At 41.4% G+C, this 19542-nt stretch overlaps 1 protein-coding gene across 1 annotated transcript in view; it reads left to right on the top strand.

Moving 5' to 3' along the window:
* Positions 1–9916, top strand: part of GRK7 (G protein-coupled receptor kinase 7) — a 58046-nt gene extending 48130 nt beyond the window's left edge. Inside the window, exon 4 of the mRNA XM_063442277.1 lies at positions 8775–9916. Coding sequence (XP_063298347.1) covers positions 8775–9120 — 346 coding nt within the window. The 3' untranslated portion in view covers positions 9121–9916. The remainder of the gene's footprint in view (positions 1–8774) is intronic.
* The last annotated feature ends 9626 nt before the right edge of the window (positions 9917–19542 follow it).

Here is a 19542-nt window from a genome sequence, read left to right as displayed (position 1 = left end):
CTGACACATACTCTTATTTCTCCTGGGGGGGTTTGCAGCTGACTCTGTGGTCCCCATAATTCCTGGAGTGCTGTCCTGCTAATAGGATAAATCTAAAGACCGTCTAGCATATATATATATATATATATATATATATATATATATCATCTTCACAGCAGAGGGCACTGTGGTTTCCAGTCTAATCTCTTGTGTCTTTCTTCTCCTGGAGCCTAAATTGATTTTCATCTGATAAATGGAGAGGAGAGATGGTTTGCTTTGGTGTGCTTCTTTCATTGCTTCTACCACACACGTAGATCATTTTTATCCCCCAGCCATTACACACTAGCATTGTTTTTAAAAACTATGTTAGTAATGAATGTAGAAATGTGTTAATGCAATGTGGCTTAGTAGAGAAGTAAAACAGGAGATTAAAAATAAGAAAGAGGCATTTAAAGAATTTAATTCAGAAGCATCCTATTTAAGATATAAGGAAGCCAATAATGCTTACAAAAAAGCAATTAAAGTGGCTAAACTAGAAAATGAGAAATTGATAGCCAAAGAATGCAAAATCAACCCCAAAAGTACATCAATTCTAAAAAAACAAAAAATGAAAGTGTAGGTACACTGGAAACAGAGATGGGTCTGTTAGTTAATGAAGACCAGGAAAAGGCAGAAATTTGAAATAACTATTTTTCTTCAGTATATACTAATGAGAATCCTATGGCAAGAGATATGCAAATGATTGCTGCAAAAAACTTGCAGATTACTTGTTAATGGATGACTCGACACAAGGTGCTACAGCAGTTAACCCCTTCAGGACGGAGTCAATAGTGCACGTTCTGATCAAAACAAAACGTAAACAAAAACTGGAATTTGCGCTATATGTCTGTTTACCCGTAGTTCCCCTCTTTCATATTATATGCACCCACACTTATTATATATCATTTTGTTCAGGAGAAACAGGGCTTTAATCTATCGTTAACTATTCATATATGGAACATAATTTATTATGAATAAAATGTAAAAAAAATTTGAGAAAATATGATTTCTTTTAAAATTTGTATTTCCGTCTGACATTTTAGCTGTGAATGTCATAATACTGTTAGGTTTTACTGCAAAAAAATGCACATATTTGTAATCAGCGATGTCTCACGAGTACAACAGTACCCCCCCCATTAACAGGTTTTATGGTGTTTTGGAAAGTTACAGGGTCAAATATAGAACGTTCCATTTTCAAATTGAAATTTTCCAGATTAGTAATGTTACCTTTGAGACGGTGTGGTAGCCCAGGAATCAGAATTACCCCCATAATGGCATAGCATTTGAAAAAGTAGACAAGCCAAGGTATTGAAAGTGGGGTATGTTTAGTCTTTTTTAGTAGCCACTTAGTCACAAACACTGGCCAAAGTTAGCGTTCATATTTGTTTTTGTGTGAAAAAAGCAAAAAACTAATATTTGGCCAGTGTTTGTGACTAAGTGGCTACTAAGAAAGACTGGACATACCCCACTTGCAATACCTCGGGTTGTCTACTTTTGCAAATGGTACGCCATCATGGGGGTAATACCATACGCTCTCAAAGGCAACATAACCAATCTGGCAAATTTCAATGTGAAAAAAATGAAATGCAAGCCTTATATGTGACTCTCTAACTTTCCAAAACACCATAAAACCTGTACATGGGGGGTACTGTTATTCTCGGGAGACTTCACTAAACACAAATATTAGTGTTTTAAAACAGTAAAACATATTACAACAATAATATAGACCATAAAAGTGCCGTTCGCTTGTAAAAAATGCAAAAAACTTCACTTTTACTTAAAATATCATCATTGTAATACAATTTACCAGTTTGAAACACTAATATTTGAGTTCAGCGAAGTCTCCTGAGTAAAACAGTACCCCCTATGTACAGGTTTTATGGTGTCTTGGAGAGTTACAGGGTCAAATATAGTGCTTGCGAATTAAATTCTCTGCACTTTCTCCCTGTGTTGTCAGGCATGTCAATCAAATTTTAATAAATCAAATCACATAATAACGTTAAAAGATTATTTAAATATACACGTAGAATTTTAATATATATGCATTTATAGGTATTTAAATTCTACGTGTATACTAATGTAATCTTTTATGTAATTATATGTATTTATCTATATAAATATATTTGCGGTTATTTGTATTTTATATATAGATAGATATATATAGAATGTCATTCTAAGTGTATTTTGTTACCGATATATATATATTAATAACAAAATACAGTTAGAATGAAATTACATATGCATATATAATTTATATTAAATTTTGTTTCAATATTTTATTTATTTATTTTATTTTATTTATTTATTATTTTAATTATACGTATTTATATATAATATATATATGTACATCTATTATATATATAATATATATACATATTATATATATGTAACGTCATTCTAAGTGTATTTTAATATTAATATATATACTTATATTAATATTAAAATACACTTTGTATGACGTTACATATATATATAATATGTATATATATTATATATATAATATATATACATATTATATATATATATATATATAAATATATTTAATTTATTTTTACACATGTTTTATTTATTTATTTTTACTTTCCTACCAGCAGGGGGACTGTCTGATATTTTAGACAGTCCCCCTGCTGGCAGATCCATAGCCAGCTATAGGGGGCCATGTGATCGCTCTTTGAGAGCGATCACATGGCCCCCGGGGGCCTCATTTGCTGGAGGGGGGCTGCCTGGGCTGTCAGGCAGCCCCCCAGAAGAGGATCGCGGTGGAGGTGAGTACACCTCTCCTCCTGGGGCTCAAAGCCGTTACGACGTACCATGCCGCCGCAACGGCTTTAAAGCCCATTTAATGCGGGACAGCATGGTACGTCGTAACGGCGTTAAGGGGTTAAAGAAAATTTATGTAAATAAAGCTCTGGGGCCTGACGGTATTCACCCACGAGTACTTAAGGAGCTAAGTGGGGAAATAAGTGAACCTCTGTATCTAGTTTTTCAGGATTCTTTTGTTTCCGGTATTGTACCGGAGAATTGAAGGAAGGTAGATGTCGTTGCTATCAGGGCCGGACTTAGGCCTTTAGGCGCCCTGTGCGAAAAATATTCACATCGCCCCTCCATGGTCACATACCCTCGTCCATCTTGTAAAAAGTGCTAAGCCTCCATTACATAGGTGTTACGTATTACCTTCTGGGCATATCATGCATATACACGTAAATGAATACATTTGTAAATGGGCGTAATAACTGGGGCGTAATAACACATATAATAATAATAATAATACACCCATATTAATATACATGTATATTTAAATATTACTCTCAGAAATCATGTTAAATTCTACTTATTATGGTACACACAATTTCTGGTATTTTTAACCCCTTAAGGACACATGACATGTGTGACATGTCATGATTTCCTTTTATTCCAGAAGTTTGGTCCTTAAGGGGTTAAAGAGTATATATATATATATATATATATATATATATATATATATATATAGGTAAATATAAATATATATATACACACACACACACTAGAAGAATTCCTCCCTCATGTATAGATTTGCATTAGGAGTAAAAACAAATTTCTAACAAGAGTGTCCTGTCTCCCTGAAGTTGCCATGCCATTATGTTGTGTGTGAAATAGGGATGCAGTGTGTGTAGGGAAAATAGTGTGGTGTGGGATAGGGATGTAGTGTGTGTGTGTGTGTGTGTGTAGATTATGTAGTGTCTGTGTGTGAGTAGATTATGTAGTGTGTTAGAGTGTGTGTAGTTAACACAGTAAGGGTGGGATAGTGATGATTTGTGGGTAGGAGGGGGTGACATAAGGCTTTAAATTGGGAGAGCAATTTTAGGTTTTGTTTTCTTAAATTAATTGTTGATTCCCCCTTTCTGCGCCCCTCCCTCTTGCATATCTTTGGCAGGGATGGGAGAATACCGATTACCTGGTGGTCCAGCGGTCTCTGCGAGCTCTTGAAGTTCTGCACCTTGCAGAACAGGAGCCCTCCTCTCGCGAGCTCCGAGTTGATAGTATGAGAGCGTTGCCATGGCAACACTCCGAATGCTGAGCTCACGAGAGGAGGGCAGAATCAAAGCGCTCACTGCTCACTCCCATCATCCAACCAACGGGCCGGTGAGAGAGGTCCTCAATAACCTCACCAGCCAATACCAAAGCAGAGCGCACTCTGTAAGGGCCGGCCAGGGTGCAATCTTTCACCCACCAGGGCGCCCTGAGGTAGGGCAGGACCTGGTTGTGCGAGCTGTGTCGGTTGCCCGGCGCCCCTGTTGGCATGGCGCCCTGTGCGGCCGCACAGCTCGCACACCCCTAAGGCCGGCCCTGGTTGCTATATTTAAAAAGGGTTCAAAATCCTTGCCTGGAAATTATAGACCTGTGAGCTTAACTTCTGTGACCTGGAAACTATTTGAAGGGCTATTAAGGGATAATATTCAGGAATTCATTGGGAAGAACTTTATTAGCAATAATCAGCATGGTTTTATGAAACATAGGTCATGTCAAACTAACCTAATTGCATTCTACGAAGAAGGAAGTAGAAGTATAGATCAGGGTATTGCAGTGGATGTGATCTACTTGGATTTAGACAAGGCATTTGATACGGTTCCTCACAATAGGCTAGTCTTCAAACTAATAGAAATTGGTCTAGATTAATATTCTTGTTCTTGAGTAGAACATTGGCCTAAAGGATAGAGTACAACGAGTTGTCATTAATGGTAAATTTTCAGTCTGGACAAAAGTGGTAAGTGGTGTACCTCAGAGTACTGTTTTGGGACCGCTTCTATTGAACATATTCATAAATGATCATGAAATAGGCATTGAAAGCCATGTTTCAGTGTTTGCAGATGACACACAACTTTGTAAAGTAGTAAAATTTGAGCAGGATATTGCTTTGCTGCATAGGGATTTGGATAGATTGGGGGACTGGGCACTAAAATGGTAGATACAATTTAATGTAGAGAAATGCAAAGTTATGCACTTCTGAGTTAAGAATGCACAAGCAACTAACACCCTAAATGGTAGTGAATTAGGGATAACAACACATGAGAAGGATTTGGGAATTGTTATAGGCAACAAATTAGGCAGCAATATGCAATGTCAATCTGTAGTTGCTAAGGCCAGTAAGGTTTTGTCATGTATAAATAGGGGCATAAATTCTCGGGATGAAAATATAATTTTGCCTCTTTATAAATCGCTGGTAAGACCACACCATGAATATGCTGTGCAATTTTGGGCACTTGTTCTAAAGAAGGATATCATGGCACTAGAAAAAGTGCAGAGACAAGCTACAAAATTGATAAAAGGAATGAAGTGTTTTCGTTACGAAGAAAGGTTAAAAAATTTAAATCTCTTTAGTTTGGAAAAACTGAGCCTCACAGGGGATATGATAACATTATACAAATATATTCGGGGGCCAGTACAAACCATTACCTGGAAATCTATTCATAAACATGGCTATACATAGGACACGAGGTCACACATTTAGGCTTGAAGAAAGGAGATTTCATCTAAGGCAAAGAAAAGGTTTTTTTTACAGTAAGAGCAATAAGGATATGGAATTCTCTGCCTGAAGAGGTGGTTTTGTCAGAGTCTATACAGATGTTTAAACTGCAATTGGATAAATACTTGCAAAAACATAACATACAGGGATATAATTTCTAATTAGTGGGGTAATCGCTGCTTGATGCAAGGAGATATCTGACTGCTATTTTGAGGTCAAGAAGGAATTCTTTCCTAGTTTGTGGCAAAATTGGAAGCGCTTCAGACTGGGTTTTTTGCCTTCTTTTGGATCAACAGCAAAAACATATTTGATGAACGCAAATCTATTTTCAGCTATGTAACTATGTAACATTTACCTAGCTTATCTGATTTATTAGCTTTGTTGCTGTATATGTGAAACGTTTCATAAGTGGAATGATATTATTTAATCCATCGATGGGTATAACGGGCAGTGTGGTTATTTTTTTTTAGCTATATTTCCCTGTCTTAGCATGGCTGAGCATCCTGGGAATACAGTGCCAGATGAGATCCCCCAACCTTCGGCATTTCAGATCTAGACTACTCCCCCCTCCTGATTTGCCAGCATTGTGGCTGTAAGACTATTGTGGGAGATGTAGTCCATAACATCTGGAGCGCTGGAGGATGCCTCCCCCTGGTTTAGTCCATTGTCTAAGGCAGGGGTGTCAAACTCAAATTCATCGGGGGCCGCATCAGCAGTTTGGTCACCCTCAAAGGGCCGGTTGTATCTGTAGGACTATGTGTCCACTCTTTATTATCATAAATTATTGTCACTGCATTCAATTATTACTGTTTTTTGTATTAAATTGTATTCCTTCATCACTGCCACTGCCTCATAGGAAATAAGACATACCGGCCTGTCTCCATTTATCACAAACATGTATTCACTTTCCCATCTCTCCTGAAATTGCCTTCCCTCTGCATCAACTTTTCTTTTCTTGGACATTTTTGGGTTATTTGATTGTAGTTTATGGTCCCTATACCACTGTAAAGTGACACGGAAGTGGTCAGTATATCCAAAGTTTACCGCTCAGACTTTTAAGCAGAATAATAAGCAGACCCCCCCTAATAAGCAGATCCTCCCTCCCCCCACATACATTATATGTACTTACAGTACAGGAGAGAAGGGTTCAGGCAGCCGTTGGATCTGTCACATCACAGGATGGCATGCGCTCAATATAAAAACAAGTGGAGGTTTCCTGAATGCATTTAAAGTGGAGGTTTCCTGTGTAGAACGGCCGGCGCCGCTAGAGAGCAGACGTTCTTTGGCTTGTAGGCTGCCGCGCATGCGCTGAAGAGGCGGCTTTCTTGTGTCAAAAAAAGCAAGAATAAAAGGTGAAGGCTGGCGGCCGGCGGTGGCTACACGGGCCACCAGTGGCGGATCCAGAGCCTTATCTCGGGAGGGGCACTTGTAGATTATTTAAATAAATAATCCAGACACAATAACCACTACAGCTCAGTGTAGTGGTTATTGTGCCAATAGTGCCGAGACCCCCTCCCAGAGTAAGTAGTCAAACTGTTTAAGAACAGTTTGACAACTTACCTGAGGTCCTCTGGGAAATGGGGCTGTAGTAGGGCAGAGGAGCAGTGGTATGTGTGAGTGGTGCAATGTGTGAGGGGTGCAGTGTGTGTGTGTGTAAGGGGGACAGTGTGTTAGCAGTGTGTGTGTGAAGGTTGCAGTGTGTAAGTGAGGGCGGCAGTATATTTCAGGGGTGCAGTGTGTGTGTGGGTCAGTATGTGTGTGTGACAGTTACAGTGTGTGTGTGTATTGCAGTGTATGTGTGTATGGGGGGCAGTGTATGTGTGGGGGCAATGTATGTGTGTGGGGGCAATGTGTTTATGGGGGGCAGTGTGTGTGTATGTGGGGACGATGTGTGTGTATGTGGGGGCAGTGTATGTGTGTGGGGGCAGTGTATGTGTGTGGGGGCTGTGTGTATGGGGGCAGTATGTATCTGGGGGCAGTGTGTGTATGGGGGGCAGGGGCAATGTGTGTGTTTATGGGGAGCAGGGGCAATGTGTGTGTGTATGTGGGGCAGGGGCAATGTGTGTGTGTATGGGGGGCAGGGGCAATGTGTGTGTGTATGGGGGGCAGGGGCAATGTGTGTGTGTATGGGGGGCAGGGGCAATGTGTGTGTGTATGGGGGGGCAGAGGCAATGTGTGTGTGTATGGGGGGCAGGGGCAATGTGTGTGTGTGTATGGGGGGCAGGGGCAATGTGTGTGTGTATGGGGGGGCAGGGGCAATGTGTGTGTATGATAAGAAGGATGGGGGGGGCTTTTTTTTTATATGTGTGTGTTTTTTTTAATTTAATTAAAATAAATATATACTTTATGTCCCCCCTCCCTTCTTACCTTTACTGGGAGGAGGGGGGACATCTTTCTTTCCCTGGTGGTCCCAGTGGGATTCATTGGTGGTCCCAGTGGTAGGAGTGAACTCTAGCCCGCGCTCCAGGGCTAGAGTTCACTCTCGTGAGATTTGGAGCGTTGCCGTGGTAACCGCGGCAACGCTCCAAATCTCGCGAGAGGAGGACCCGGAGGAGCTGCTGGCTGAGCTCCCGGGTCCTCTCTCCCTCCCCTGCCGGCTGTCAGCACAGTGGCTGCGGACTGGGGAGGGAGATCTCTGATCTCCCCGGTCCGCAGGCACATTGCAGGGCTGGCACTTGGGCAATGCCAGCCCTGCACTAGCCGGCGGGGGGGAATCTCTGGGGGGGGGCAATTGCCCCATTGCCCCCCCCTGGATCCGCCACTGTGGGCCACATGACGAGGTCTGGCGGGCCGGATTCGGCCCGCGGGCCTTGTGCTTGACACCCGTGGTCTAAGGGGTCAGTTTAGTTACTTGGAGAGTAGTGGCCTGATGCTTGTTGACAGGCCCGCATTTAATAATACATAGCGATCCTTTTGTGATAGAATTTCTAAGATTGGAACATTTGATAAAAAAATGTCTCTTTAGTTATGGTTATGAATAAAATATTGAGCATTTGTAGGAACAGGTAGATTGTAATGCCCTTTGAATTGCACATCATGAAAATTAATTAAATTAACCAATATTATTGCACTGATTTTTATGATTTCAAAATTTGCCCCAAAGTCACTTTTCATACATAATCCCATCCAACTCTGTGTCACTGATTTCTATATCTCTGCTTTGCTGAACTCCACATCAATCTGTTATCTTGTCCATTGTGCATTGTCACGGTTGTGTGTGCTGATGACGTTACAGTGGTGTTTTATTTTTCAGGAGCAATGATGATGATCCCAGGAAACATCCCTTCTTCAAATCTATAAACTTCCAAAGGCTGGAAGCTGGGATGGTGGATCCCCCATTTGTACCAGACCCTTCTGTGGTTTATGCCAAAGACATTGCAGATATAGCTGATTTTTCAGAGGTTCGAGGGGTTGATTTTGACGAGAAAGATATGAAGTTTTTCAAGAGGTTTGCAACAGGGGCTGTACCAATCGGCTGGCAAAAGGAGATCATCGACACAGGACTGTTTGATGAGCTAAATGACCCAAGAAGGCAATCATGCGGGGGTTATTTAAATAGTTCCGGAGAGAGGAAGTCAGGTGTATGTTCCATTATCTAAGGTCCATATGGAACTGAGCTATCAGGAACTTACTATGCAGCTCTGCCTGGAAAACACATGATTACAAATGGTCAACTGGTTCTGGTTAAAATGTTTAAATGGAGGCTAATGTTCACCTATAATTTTATTTCTTATATGAAAGCGCTTCACCTATTTATGTAGAAATTAATTTGATGCAAGATATTCTGTGAGACATTATTGTTTTGGTAGCACACTGTGGGCAACCATTTTGATTGGCTTTAAAAAGAGCACTTTATGTCGACAAATGTGCTACCCTGGCTTTATCTGATGTAGGAAATGTAAGCACAAGACTAATGTGCCTTGCATTTAGTGGTTTCCTGTCTGCTTATGGACATGTCAAATACAATCCGAGCAAAATCAGTGGATTTCGAAAGGCCAGCAAACAGGTACATTTTCAGCCGTTAAATTACAAGCCCTACAATATTCACACTGTGGAGTATTTAGGGAGTTATAGTTGTACAATAAACCTGAAATTCTACAAGCAGCCTCATACGATTTAGTCTAATACACTGAAAAAGGCGGTGTGTTTGGATACAGATACAGATTTAGTAATGTTCATTCTTATTGTCTACCTCTTTGTATATCTCCTGCCACCGTGGCAATTTCACCTTATTTATCAGCAGTAGATTTGAAATATAAACCTGGTGAATGGCATGGAAGGAGCTTGTAGGGTTACACAATGAATTATAGGTTGATGTAATCACAAAGCATTTAAATTTACACCTGAAATTTACACCTGATGAACAATGTGGCTCTTTAGTTTGGAAAATCTGCCCTCCACCGGTAAACATTTTGTTTTGTTTTGTTATGTTCAAAGACAATAAAGAATCTACAATAAAAGCACGGGACAAGTCATTTAGTTTGTTTATATGCAGCTACATGTCACAGTGAATAGTGAAAAAAAATCACAAAACATTTATTAGATCTTCACATAAAATAAAAAAAATTCACTAACACACAAAAAATACTAATTTGAAAAAGCAACAATTAATAAAAACAAAACAAAATAAGGCAAGTCAGCACAGTGTTCCTCTGATGTCATTGCTCATCACAATGTGCCTAGTGCTACATTTTGTATGAAGCTTGCCCATGCAAGGATTAAACCAGCAAATGGATTGGTAATATTTTATGAAGACAGCATTGTATAGTATGCCATATGTAGTTCTTTATTAGGTCAAAACACTCTAAACTTACAACTGTTGTTAAAGGAACACTCCCACCCCATAACAACCTGAGCTAATTTAGAGGGGCAGGCTAGCAGCAGGACTAATTTAGAAAGGGCCCTGGTGCAAAAAAAAAAACTGTGGCCGCACAGTGCCCCATGTTAGTTAGGATGCCGGGCGACCAGAACAGCTCTCACAAGCAAAGAGCTGCTGAACTGGCCGTGCGGAGGAAAAGTGGGGGCGGAGCTAACACAAATCGGGGCGGAGCCAAACCGGCAGCGGAGGCGGGGTTTAATACGGCCCTTACCGGTTACTGCTGCACATGGAGGTGCAGTAAGATGGAATGTCTGCTTCTCCACAGACTTCAGGGAATCCACTCCTCCAGCCCACTGTCTGTAAGTAAGAGTGTGTGTCTCTGTGTCTGTGTGTGTGTGTGTCTCTGTGTGTGTGTGACTGTGTGTGTGTGTGCCTGTGTGTAAAACTGTCTGCCTGTAACTGTGTGTGCGTGTGTGTGTAACTGCCTATAACTGTGTGTATTTGTGTGTGACTGCATGCCTGTAACTTTGTGTGTGTGTGACTGTAAGTGTGTGTGACTCTCTGCCTGTGACTGTGTGTGTGCGTGACTGTATATGTGACTGTCTGCCTGTAACTGTGTGCGTGACTGTCTGGCACTGACTTTGTGTGTGTAACTGTCTGCCTATAACTGTGTGTGTGACTGCATGTGACTGTCTGCCTGTGACTGTTTGATGTTGCCTGTAACCGTGTGTGTGTCTATCTGCATAGGCATGCGCACGGGGTGTGCCAGCTGTGCCTGGGCACACCCTAATCTCTGAGGCACGCGCTATGTGCCTCCCTCCGTGGGCCAGTGAGGGAGATCAAAGATCTACCTTACCGGCCCACAGCAGCATGGAGGGAGGCAGGAGAGGACCCAGGGAGCTCTAGCCAGCAGCTCTGCCAGGTTCCTCTCGCAAGATCTGAGCGTTGCCACAGCAACGCTCAGATCTCGCGAGAGTGATCTCTAGCCCCGCAAGCTGTGGGGCTAAAGTTCACTCATCACTGGACCACCAGGGATGGCAGCAGCATGGTCCCCCCTCCCTACATAAGGTAAGAAGGGAGGGGGGATATTAACTAAATGGCCCACCCACCTCCACACAATACACACAAACAGCACCCACACACAGCACACACACACTAACAGCACCCACACACACACACACACACTAACAACACCCTTACACACACAGCACCCTCACACATACACTAACAGCACCCTCACACACACAGCACCCTCACACACACAGCACCCTTACACATACACACACACACACACACACACACACTAACAGCACCCTCACACACACACAGTGCCCTCACACACACAGCACCCTTACACACACACACCACCCTCACAAACAAACACAGCACCCACACACACTCCCTGCACACACACACACTGCCTGCACACACACAGTGCCTACACACACACAACGTGCCTTCACACACACAGCGCCCACACATACACACACACACACACACACACACAGTAGTGTGTATGTGTGTATGTATGTATATATATATATATATATATATATTAAGCAGTGTGTGTTTGTGCTTCAGGGTTCACACCCTTATGCAATGGGCTGCGCACACCTATGACTATCTGTCTGTGACTGTGTGCATGTGACTGTCTGCTGCTGCCTTTAACTGTGTGTGTGTGACTGTCTGCCTGTGACCGTGTGTGTGTGTCAATGTGTATGTGACTGTCTGCCTGTAACTGTGTGTGTGACTGTATGTGTGACTGTCTGCATGTGACTGTGTGCGTGTGACTGTCTGCCTGTAACTGTGTGTGACTGTATGCCTGCCTGTAAATGTGTGTGTGGGGCTGCAGGGATTTTGTAGAAGGGGCAGGGGTTTTGTATTGGGACAGGAGTGTTTATAAGGGGGGATTGTGGGGATATTTATGGATAATAATTGTAACAGTTTGAGAATTTCCCACTATTTAAATTCTCAGATCCCTAAGAACGTTAATCGTGTTAAATGAAATTTATATCATATAATTAATATCACAAATTGTTATAAAAATATAATTTTTATTTTTAACGATTTAAATTAATAATGATGAGTAACATGCGTGATAATAATCAATGGAATTCGAGTATAACAATATGCAATACAATATGGCAATAATAATTAATATGCAGTATAAAAACAATATGAAATACAAAGTAGCCATACGTTTCCTGGTTAATACAGCATTGAATCTACAAACTGTCAAGATTGATTTACGATAGGCTTCACAGAGAAGGAATGTGATGTTTCACACACAGAGCTACAGCGTGCAGTGTAAGATCGTGCAGTGTAAGATCGTAAAAAGAAACCTTCAGCTGGCAGTTTAGAAATAACCCTTGCAATGCTGGCTAGACCTCCTAAGTAGTTAAGATCTACTCTTGTGTGATTTTAATTAAAATAACATTTAACCAGTCATCAACCACTTCCTTGATCCAATGAGATGTCTACATGTATATAAGCAAAATTTGTCTAACAGATATTTTATCTTATATTAGAGCCAATCAATACAGCTGGATAAATGGTCATGATATGCTAACGTGATATTAATCACACAAATACATTAATGGCTATATTAATCCCAGCTGCAGATGGGATGCTATAACCATATAAATATTCTTTAATAATTAAGATTTCTAAATATGAAATCTAATCATGATTTATCCAGTCATATATCATGCTATTAATTTAATTAATTTAAATTAATTAATTAAATGCCTGTATATTTACTAGTTAAGTAGATATTTTCTCATCAGATGTTCTCAGGTAGCTAAGTGTCATGGGTCTCTTTCTCTGCATGGAGTGTCTTGATTTTCTGAGTGTCCGATTTTGCCTGGATCTCTCTGAATCTCCCGAGAGTGTTGTAATGTCTCTCTCTTCAATCTTTGAATCCCCGACTCTTCCCTTGTCTTAACTTTTTAAAGGGGAAATTCCTCTAAGTGATAGCCAATTACAAATGTGGGGTGTGGTTGCCTTCTATGTAACCATTCTCGTATTTGAACTCTAGAGGGCAGTATTGTCCCACTAAACATACCTATCCAGGAAAGAGTTAACTTTTCCTGGTGGCTATTTTTGACGTCATTTACGTTATCTATATGTGGCCTATAACTTATTTTATCTGTCAGATCAAGAGGATTTCTTCAGACTATGCGTCTCCATTTTCTGCTATAATTCCTAAAATTGATAGTTTGTGAACTAAGCTTCACCTTAAACTATAATGGGACGTTGTACAATATCGAAAGTAAAATTTAATTATTTAATCCTCTGTCACCCAGGTCTGGGTTTAGAATTTATTCTTATTCCATTAGTACCTAGACAGTCTGTTATCACTTGGTTTGTTTATACAAGACATTCCATTCAGCGCGGGCAAAGCGGTCAGTTTTAGAGAAAAGATAGAAATTCTGTGTCTCTTTGTTAGCTTGAAACTAACAAAATTGAGTCTGTCTGTTCAACAATGACTTCAGAATATACACTTTGTATTTCTATCACAGCACAAAATGTCTGCCGATATAAATACCCTGACATAACCCCCCTTTAGTGCATATCATAGCCAAATAATTAGCTTATGAGTAGGCACTATGGAAGTCACAAGACATATTGTGCAATCACATCATTTCTAACATAGGCCTTTGCATGGAATGAACATGTTCGTATATTTTTGTACCTGTAAGTGTTTTGAACTTTATGCTTAGTACAATCAACCATAATAACATCATTATCATAACACACCCAATAACAATCTTAACATGGATGAACCAGTCAACACGATCAATAAGGTCAGTTTCTAACTCACAGTATCTAAATGTGTCCACAGAAATGTTATCTTTCTTGATCGACATTTGGATAGTGTGGTTGGGCTTATGGTCCAGCAAGAACTTTAGATTAGGATCTAGAGGGATATCTAGATTCTGGAAGGGATCCACCATCTCAATAGCACTTTCGAGGACGTCAGTGTACACTGGGTATAGCGTAACGTCACCGATGGTGATACGAGAGTCGTGGGGTACCTTGATCAGTGATACAGGTGCTGGTAAGGCAATTACTTTATTAGTCACCTGGTCCCTGCGAAAAACACTCATGTTTTTAAGACACGTGCTTACCAACCATTTATCTTTTACTAAGAGAGCATGTACTAACGCATTACTGTCGGTTTTTGACATAGTCACTTGACATGTTTCAGAGCCATGTTTAAGGTACTCGATTCCACACAAAGCATTGGTAGAATCGTACACAAAAGGTTTTCCATCACATTGGAAATTATTGTCTTTGAATTTCTCACAGTCATTCAAAATGGGTATTGAATACCAATCTGGTATCCACGGTTGAAAAGCCAAAACATCTGGGGTTTGGACTTTTACATGGATATTTTCCTTCCATGTACCAACGTTGTAAATTGTTTTCATTTGAAAAATGTTTTTGGGAGTTACATATGGTATGGGCAATAAAAAGCAAATCTCCATACGTTCCGGATCAATTAAGAGAGGTATAGCGCTCCCCATCTCAAAGGCCAGATTTAACTGCATGGGCTCAATTGTTTCTCCATCCACATTGGCAAGCATCGCATGAACAATATCCTTGGATACAAAATACAGAGGTATGCGTCCCCCTGCCAATTCGATCATTCCAGTTTGCACTTTGTCGAGAAAAGCAAGTGTGTGGAACAATATCGGGTCATGCAGAAATAGAAGTTCACGCTTAAATAAGTCATGACTTTGGTGCAACTCAGTGGATTTGGCAATTAATTCCGAATGCAAATTTGTTGTAACAACTGTGTCTTCCACAATAGTTAACACGTCTTGGAGAAGTTTTCTTTGCTGGTTTATCACCTGCTGAATGTCGTTAATGTGTTGCTTTAGCGCATAGATTTCCATATCCAGCTTTTGGACAGTAATAGAGTTGGCTGCAGACATTCCAGTTGCGACAACTGCACCAACAGTGGCACAAACTAATGCAACAATTATAGCGGTGGGGAACCTTTTGGGTCGGTTGCTCATCGAAATAGAACTGGATACAAATGGTTTCCGGGCTTGCTCCAAGATGTTTCGCACACGGTCCTGTGCTCTTTGGAGGTGCATCTGGTACCAAGTCTGTAACTCAGGAAGCTGCATCGATGAAATGTTGTACGCCTTCTCGATGGAAATCTTGGGGTCCAAGCTGACGAACACACGTCGGGTAAGGATCCTCTTCTCTGTCAAGATGAACCCTGGTGTCTCTTGAATCAGGATGCCGGAGGATGGTCCCATCTCTGCGATCGGGTCGGTCCGTAGCTCTTGGCACAGGAGCAGTACGATCCAGAAACACGCCACATCCTTCTTGGACATCTTTCGACAGTCACGGATCAGGAACTCGTTTCAGACTTATCTACTAATGATTCAAGGTTTGTTAAGTATACAAACTTATAACAGTGTGACATCACTTGGCCTAGCACAACGCATTATTACGATTCAACAATATATGTATTTTCTCTAATTCTATTTTTATAACTTCATCCCTCACTACATTTATTACTGACTCCTCAGCAATATGCCTATAGCAACTAAACAAGCTGGTAACCTGCTTAGAAAATGTAGTTATTGGATGGCAAGGAAATGGTTATTGACATGAACGTACATGAGATCATGGCACATCACAACATTTCACATCATACGATAGCACGTGAATCAAGCATTTATCCAGGTTAGTCGTTCACCCTTCTGCATCCGAATCCACACCTATAATCCTTAATTGAGATTTAGGATGACAAGCACGCAACTGGTTAATGTGAACCCACTTTTCAATAAAATCACCATCCTTAGGAATTTTTATTTTGTACGCTACTGGGGAAATTTTGTCAATGATGACATATGGCCCTTTCCAAGAAGGTAAAAATTTCTTTTCCTTGACTTGATTTCGCGCAAAATTATACAGATAGACTTGATCTGTTATCTCATATTCCTTTTTCGTGGTTTTTAAATCGTAATAGGTCTTAACCCCTGTCGCTGCTTTTTCTAGATTCTTTTGGGCAAAAGCAAACGCATGCTGTAAATGCTTGCGCAAATCTTCGATATACTGATGCGTAGTGGCAGCATTGATCAAATTATGATCCGAAGTATGATATAGTAAATGCTGTGGTAAAACCATCTTTCTTCCTGTCATCAATTCAAAAGGTGACAGTTTGGTAGCAGTGCTAGGTGTAGCTCTAATCGCCATTAAAACTAGGGGCAATTTAATGTCCCAGTCTTTACCAGACTCCTTAACGTACTTCTTCAGAATATTAACGATAGACTGGTTATATCGCTCTACCCCCCCGCAAGACGCAGCGCGGTATGCAATATGTAGCTTTCGTTTAACACCTAGAATATTCCACATCTTAGCCATTACTTTGCTGGTAAAATGACTACCTCTGTCTGACTCAATTCTTTGAGGCAGACCGAACCTGGAAAAGACATGGTTAATCAACAAAGTGGCGCACACGGTACTCGTGTTCTCTTTACAAGGCAAACATTCTATCCACTTTGTGTACATACATGTAACGGTTAACATGTATTTGTTACCTCTTGAAGATCTTGTTACAGGACCTATAAAGTCAATTTGGATATCAGACCAGGGTAATGACACCCCCCTCTTCTGAAGTGGTGCACGATGGGTTGGACCATGGGGTTGATATTGCGGACAAATCAAGCATCCCTGACAGTATGTCTTAACATCTCTTAACATGTGTGGCCAATATGCATAATCACGCAATATCTCATATGTGATCTTATCACCACGATGCCCAGATGTAGGTGCATCATGTGCGTGTTGGAGCATTAACCCTCGGTATACAGTTGGGACTACCCATTGTTGAATACCATGTTTAGAAGTTCTGACCAGCAACCCATCCATGATACTGATAAGGGAATCTTTTAAGCAAACAAAGAAGTTTGAATGACTATCTGTTCCTGTCCAAATTAGAGATGTTTAAATTGCGTATACGCAGAAGTAAATTCACACTGACACACGGAGTTCAGGTTAAAAGCACTTCAGGAAATTTATTAGCATCTGAACAAAGCAGGCTTGCAAGTACTTTTTAAAGATAAAATTACATCATTGTAAAATCAAGATAAAAAGTGAGGAAACATTGTCAATTGGCTAAGAGAAGAAGTGGTTAGTTAAATGCCCTCCCTGTTGGGTGTTACGTCTTACATCATAACTGACGTCATAAAGTTCTCCTCCAGATTTCAGCGCCATCTTGCTAGCACGAGAAGTTCTTTCGATGGGAGGGGGCATTTTGGCAGCTATCCATAAAGAGTAGCTGGTACCTTTAGTCTTTCAAGGTTAGTATCCTCAGTATTCTCAGGGCCTCTTTGGCAATTATACACTCTATCAATACTATCTGCTACAGTGTGTTCTGCGAATCAGAAGATTCTAGCATTTTCTGCTGACATGCTGTTTCTACGAACAAAGGAATCTTGTAAAGTTTAAACTACGAGGCATGAGAGCTGAATATGAGAATATAGTATTAAAAGGGGCCCAGTAAGGATTATATAGTTTATAAGGGGCCTAATAATGGATATAAGTTATAAGGGGTTAATAATTCTACAACAATACTAAATTGGACTTTATATCTCATCAAGATTCGTAAATCTTCATTATTTTTGCAATCCTCATCTGTGATGGGATTTACAGTAGGGTCTTCTATATGTTTATAGAATATACCTATGACAGGATCGTTTTTCTGACTGGTAATCAGGTCCTCACTAGGAGCTTCTTGACTCCATTGCATGACATTTTTTTTTTTTTATGCATTAACTTTCTTTACGAAACTCCAGCAGCAAAGAATATCTTAATAAAGTTTAGTGAAACAATATAAGAAAAAACAGTCAAGTAGCTGCAATGGAATATCCAATAGCCAATCAGTATCCGGCATAGTCTATATATAGGGAATTGCCCCCAGTCCTCTTCCTCTTTCGAGCTGCGACTTTAGAGAAGTAATCCAATCTAATAAACTCCTAGAACAGGTAAATACTGGAAAAAACTCCAAACTTGTTCAAGCTGGAGCTGGGAGACAGTGCAGGAAAATAATGTCAGCCATTTCTACTCAGCAAACACAGCCAAATCATATCCTTGGGCTAGGTGCTTTCATGTTGTGGTCAGCCTATTCCCTGCATGGGGAAGATAGAGTCCTGCATGGTGTCTCGTGGCTGATGTTTCTCCTGACCCCGGTCTAGCTGGTCTGCAGATCTGTACAGTATCCAAAGCTAGATTGGAGCGAGGTGTTGCGGTCCTCTAGACCTCGGAGTTGCCAGGTGGGGTCGCTTAATCATTCTCTTCTGTTGTGCTTCATGTCTTAGGTAGTGTCCCAGGTGGGTGTTTAGGTTTCCACGTTGGGGTAGATTGCGCCGTCTGGTCTGCCGCCATTTTGAGGCTCGGGTTGCAGTGCGGGCCTTCAGGGACTTTCTCCCTTGGCTGCTTGTCAGTTGTGTGGCAGGTGGGTGAGCTCTGCCCTCTAGCTTGTGCCAGGTCGGCATAGCCGGTGAGGCAGGTTGTAGGGTCGGTGGGGAGCTCCGCTGTTTCTGTTGAGTGGGTCTGTCTGCGCTCTCCGCCATTTTGGATGCGACAGACTCCCGTTGGCTTGTTATCCACGAGTTGCAGGAGTTAATGCGGGCTGGGATCACCCCCACCGGCCCCGAGGGGGGGGAACAGGGCCCGGTCCGCCCAGCCGAGGGAGTCTGGCTGGATAGCTTCGGGCAGGATAGTGGGCGGCGGCCGTCCGCTTCACTCACCACCCGAGTAGGCCTCATCCAGAGGGAGCGATGCGTACCCTCCCGGGGGACTAAAACAGCAGCTGCAAGCCTCACCCCGGGTCCAGTGTCTCCACAGGTGCCGGTCCATCGCGGTAGGTCGACAGGTGAATCCAATAGGTCTATATTTTAAGATTTTTAAACAAGGTTTACTGGAGCTGTTATGCCGTGCGACTGGCCAGCTCGGCGGCCAGGCCCTGCCCCCCATTGCATGACATTTAAGTCGGCATTATCTCTAGCCTGTCGTCTAGTTATGGCTTCAACACGAATTGAACCCATAAGATCATCAATGTTTAGGGTTTCACCATTGATGGCTGCTTGTTTTGCCAGTGAATGGGCTAATTCATTACCATCCTTGTCAATACCTTCTATCTTAGAATGGCCTTTGGTTTTCTTCCAATATATGGTTA

This window comes from Pelobates fuscus, chromosome 2 (assembly GCF_036172605.1).
Source record: "Pelobates fuscus isolate aPelFus1 chromosome 2, aPelFus1.pri, whole genome shotgun sequence".
Lineage (NCBI taxonomy): Eukaryota > Metazoa > Chordata > Amphibia > Anura > Pelobatidae > Pelobates > Pelobates fuscus.
This window is presented reverse-complemented; position numbering and strand designations above follow the sequence as displayed.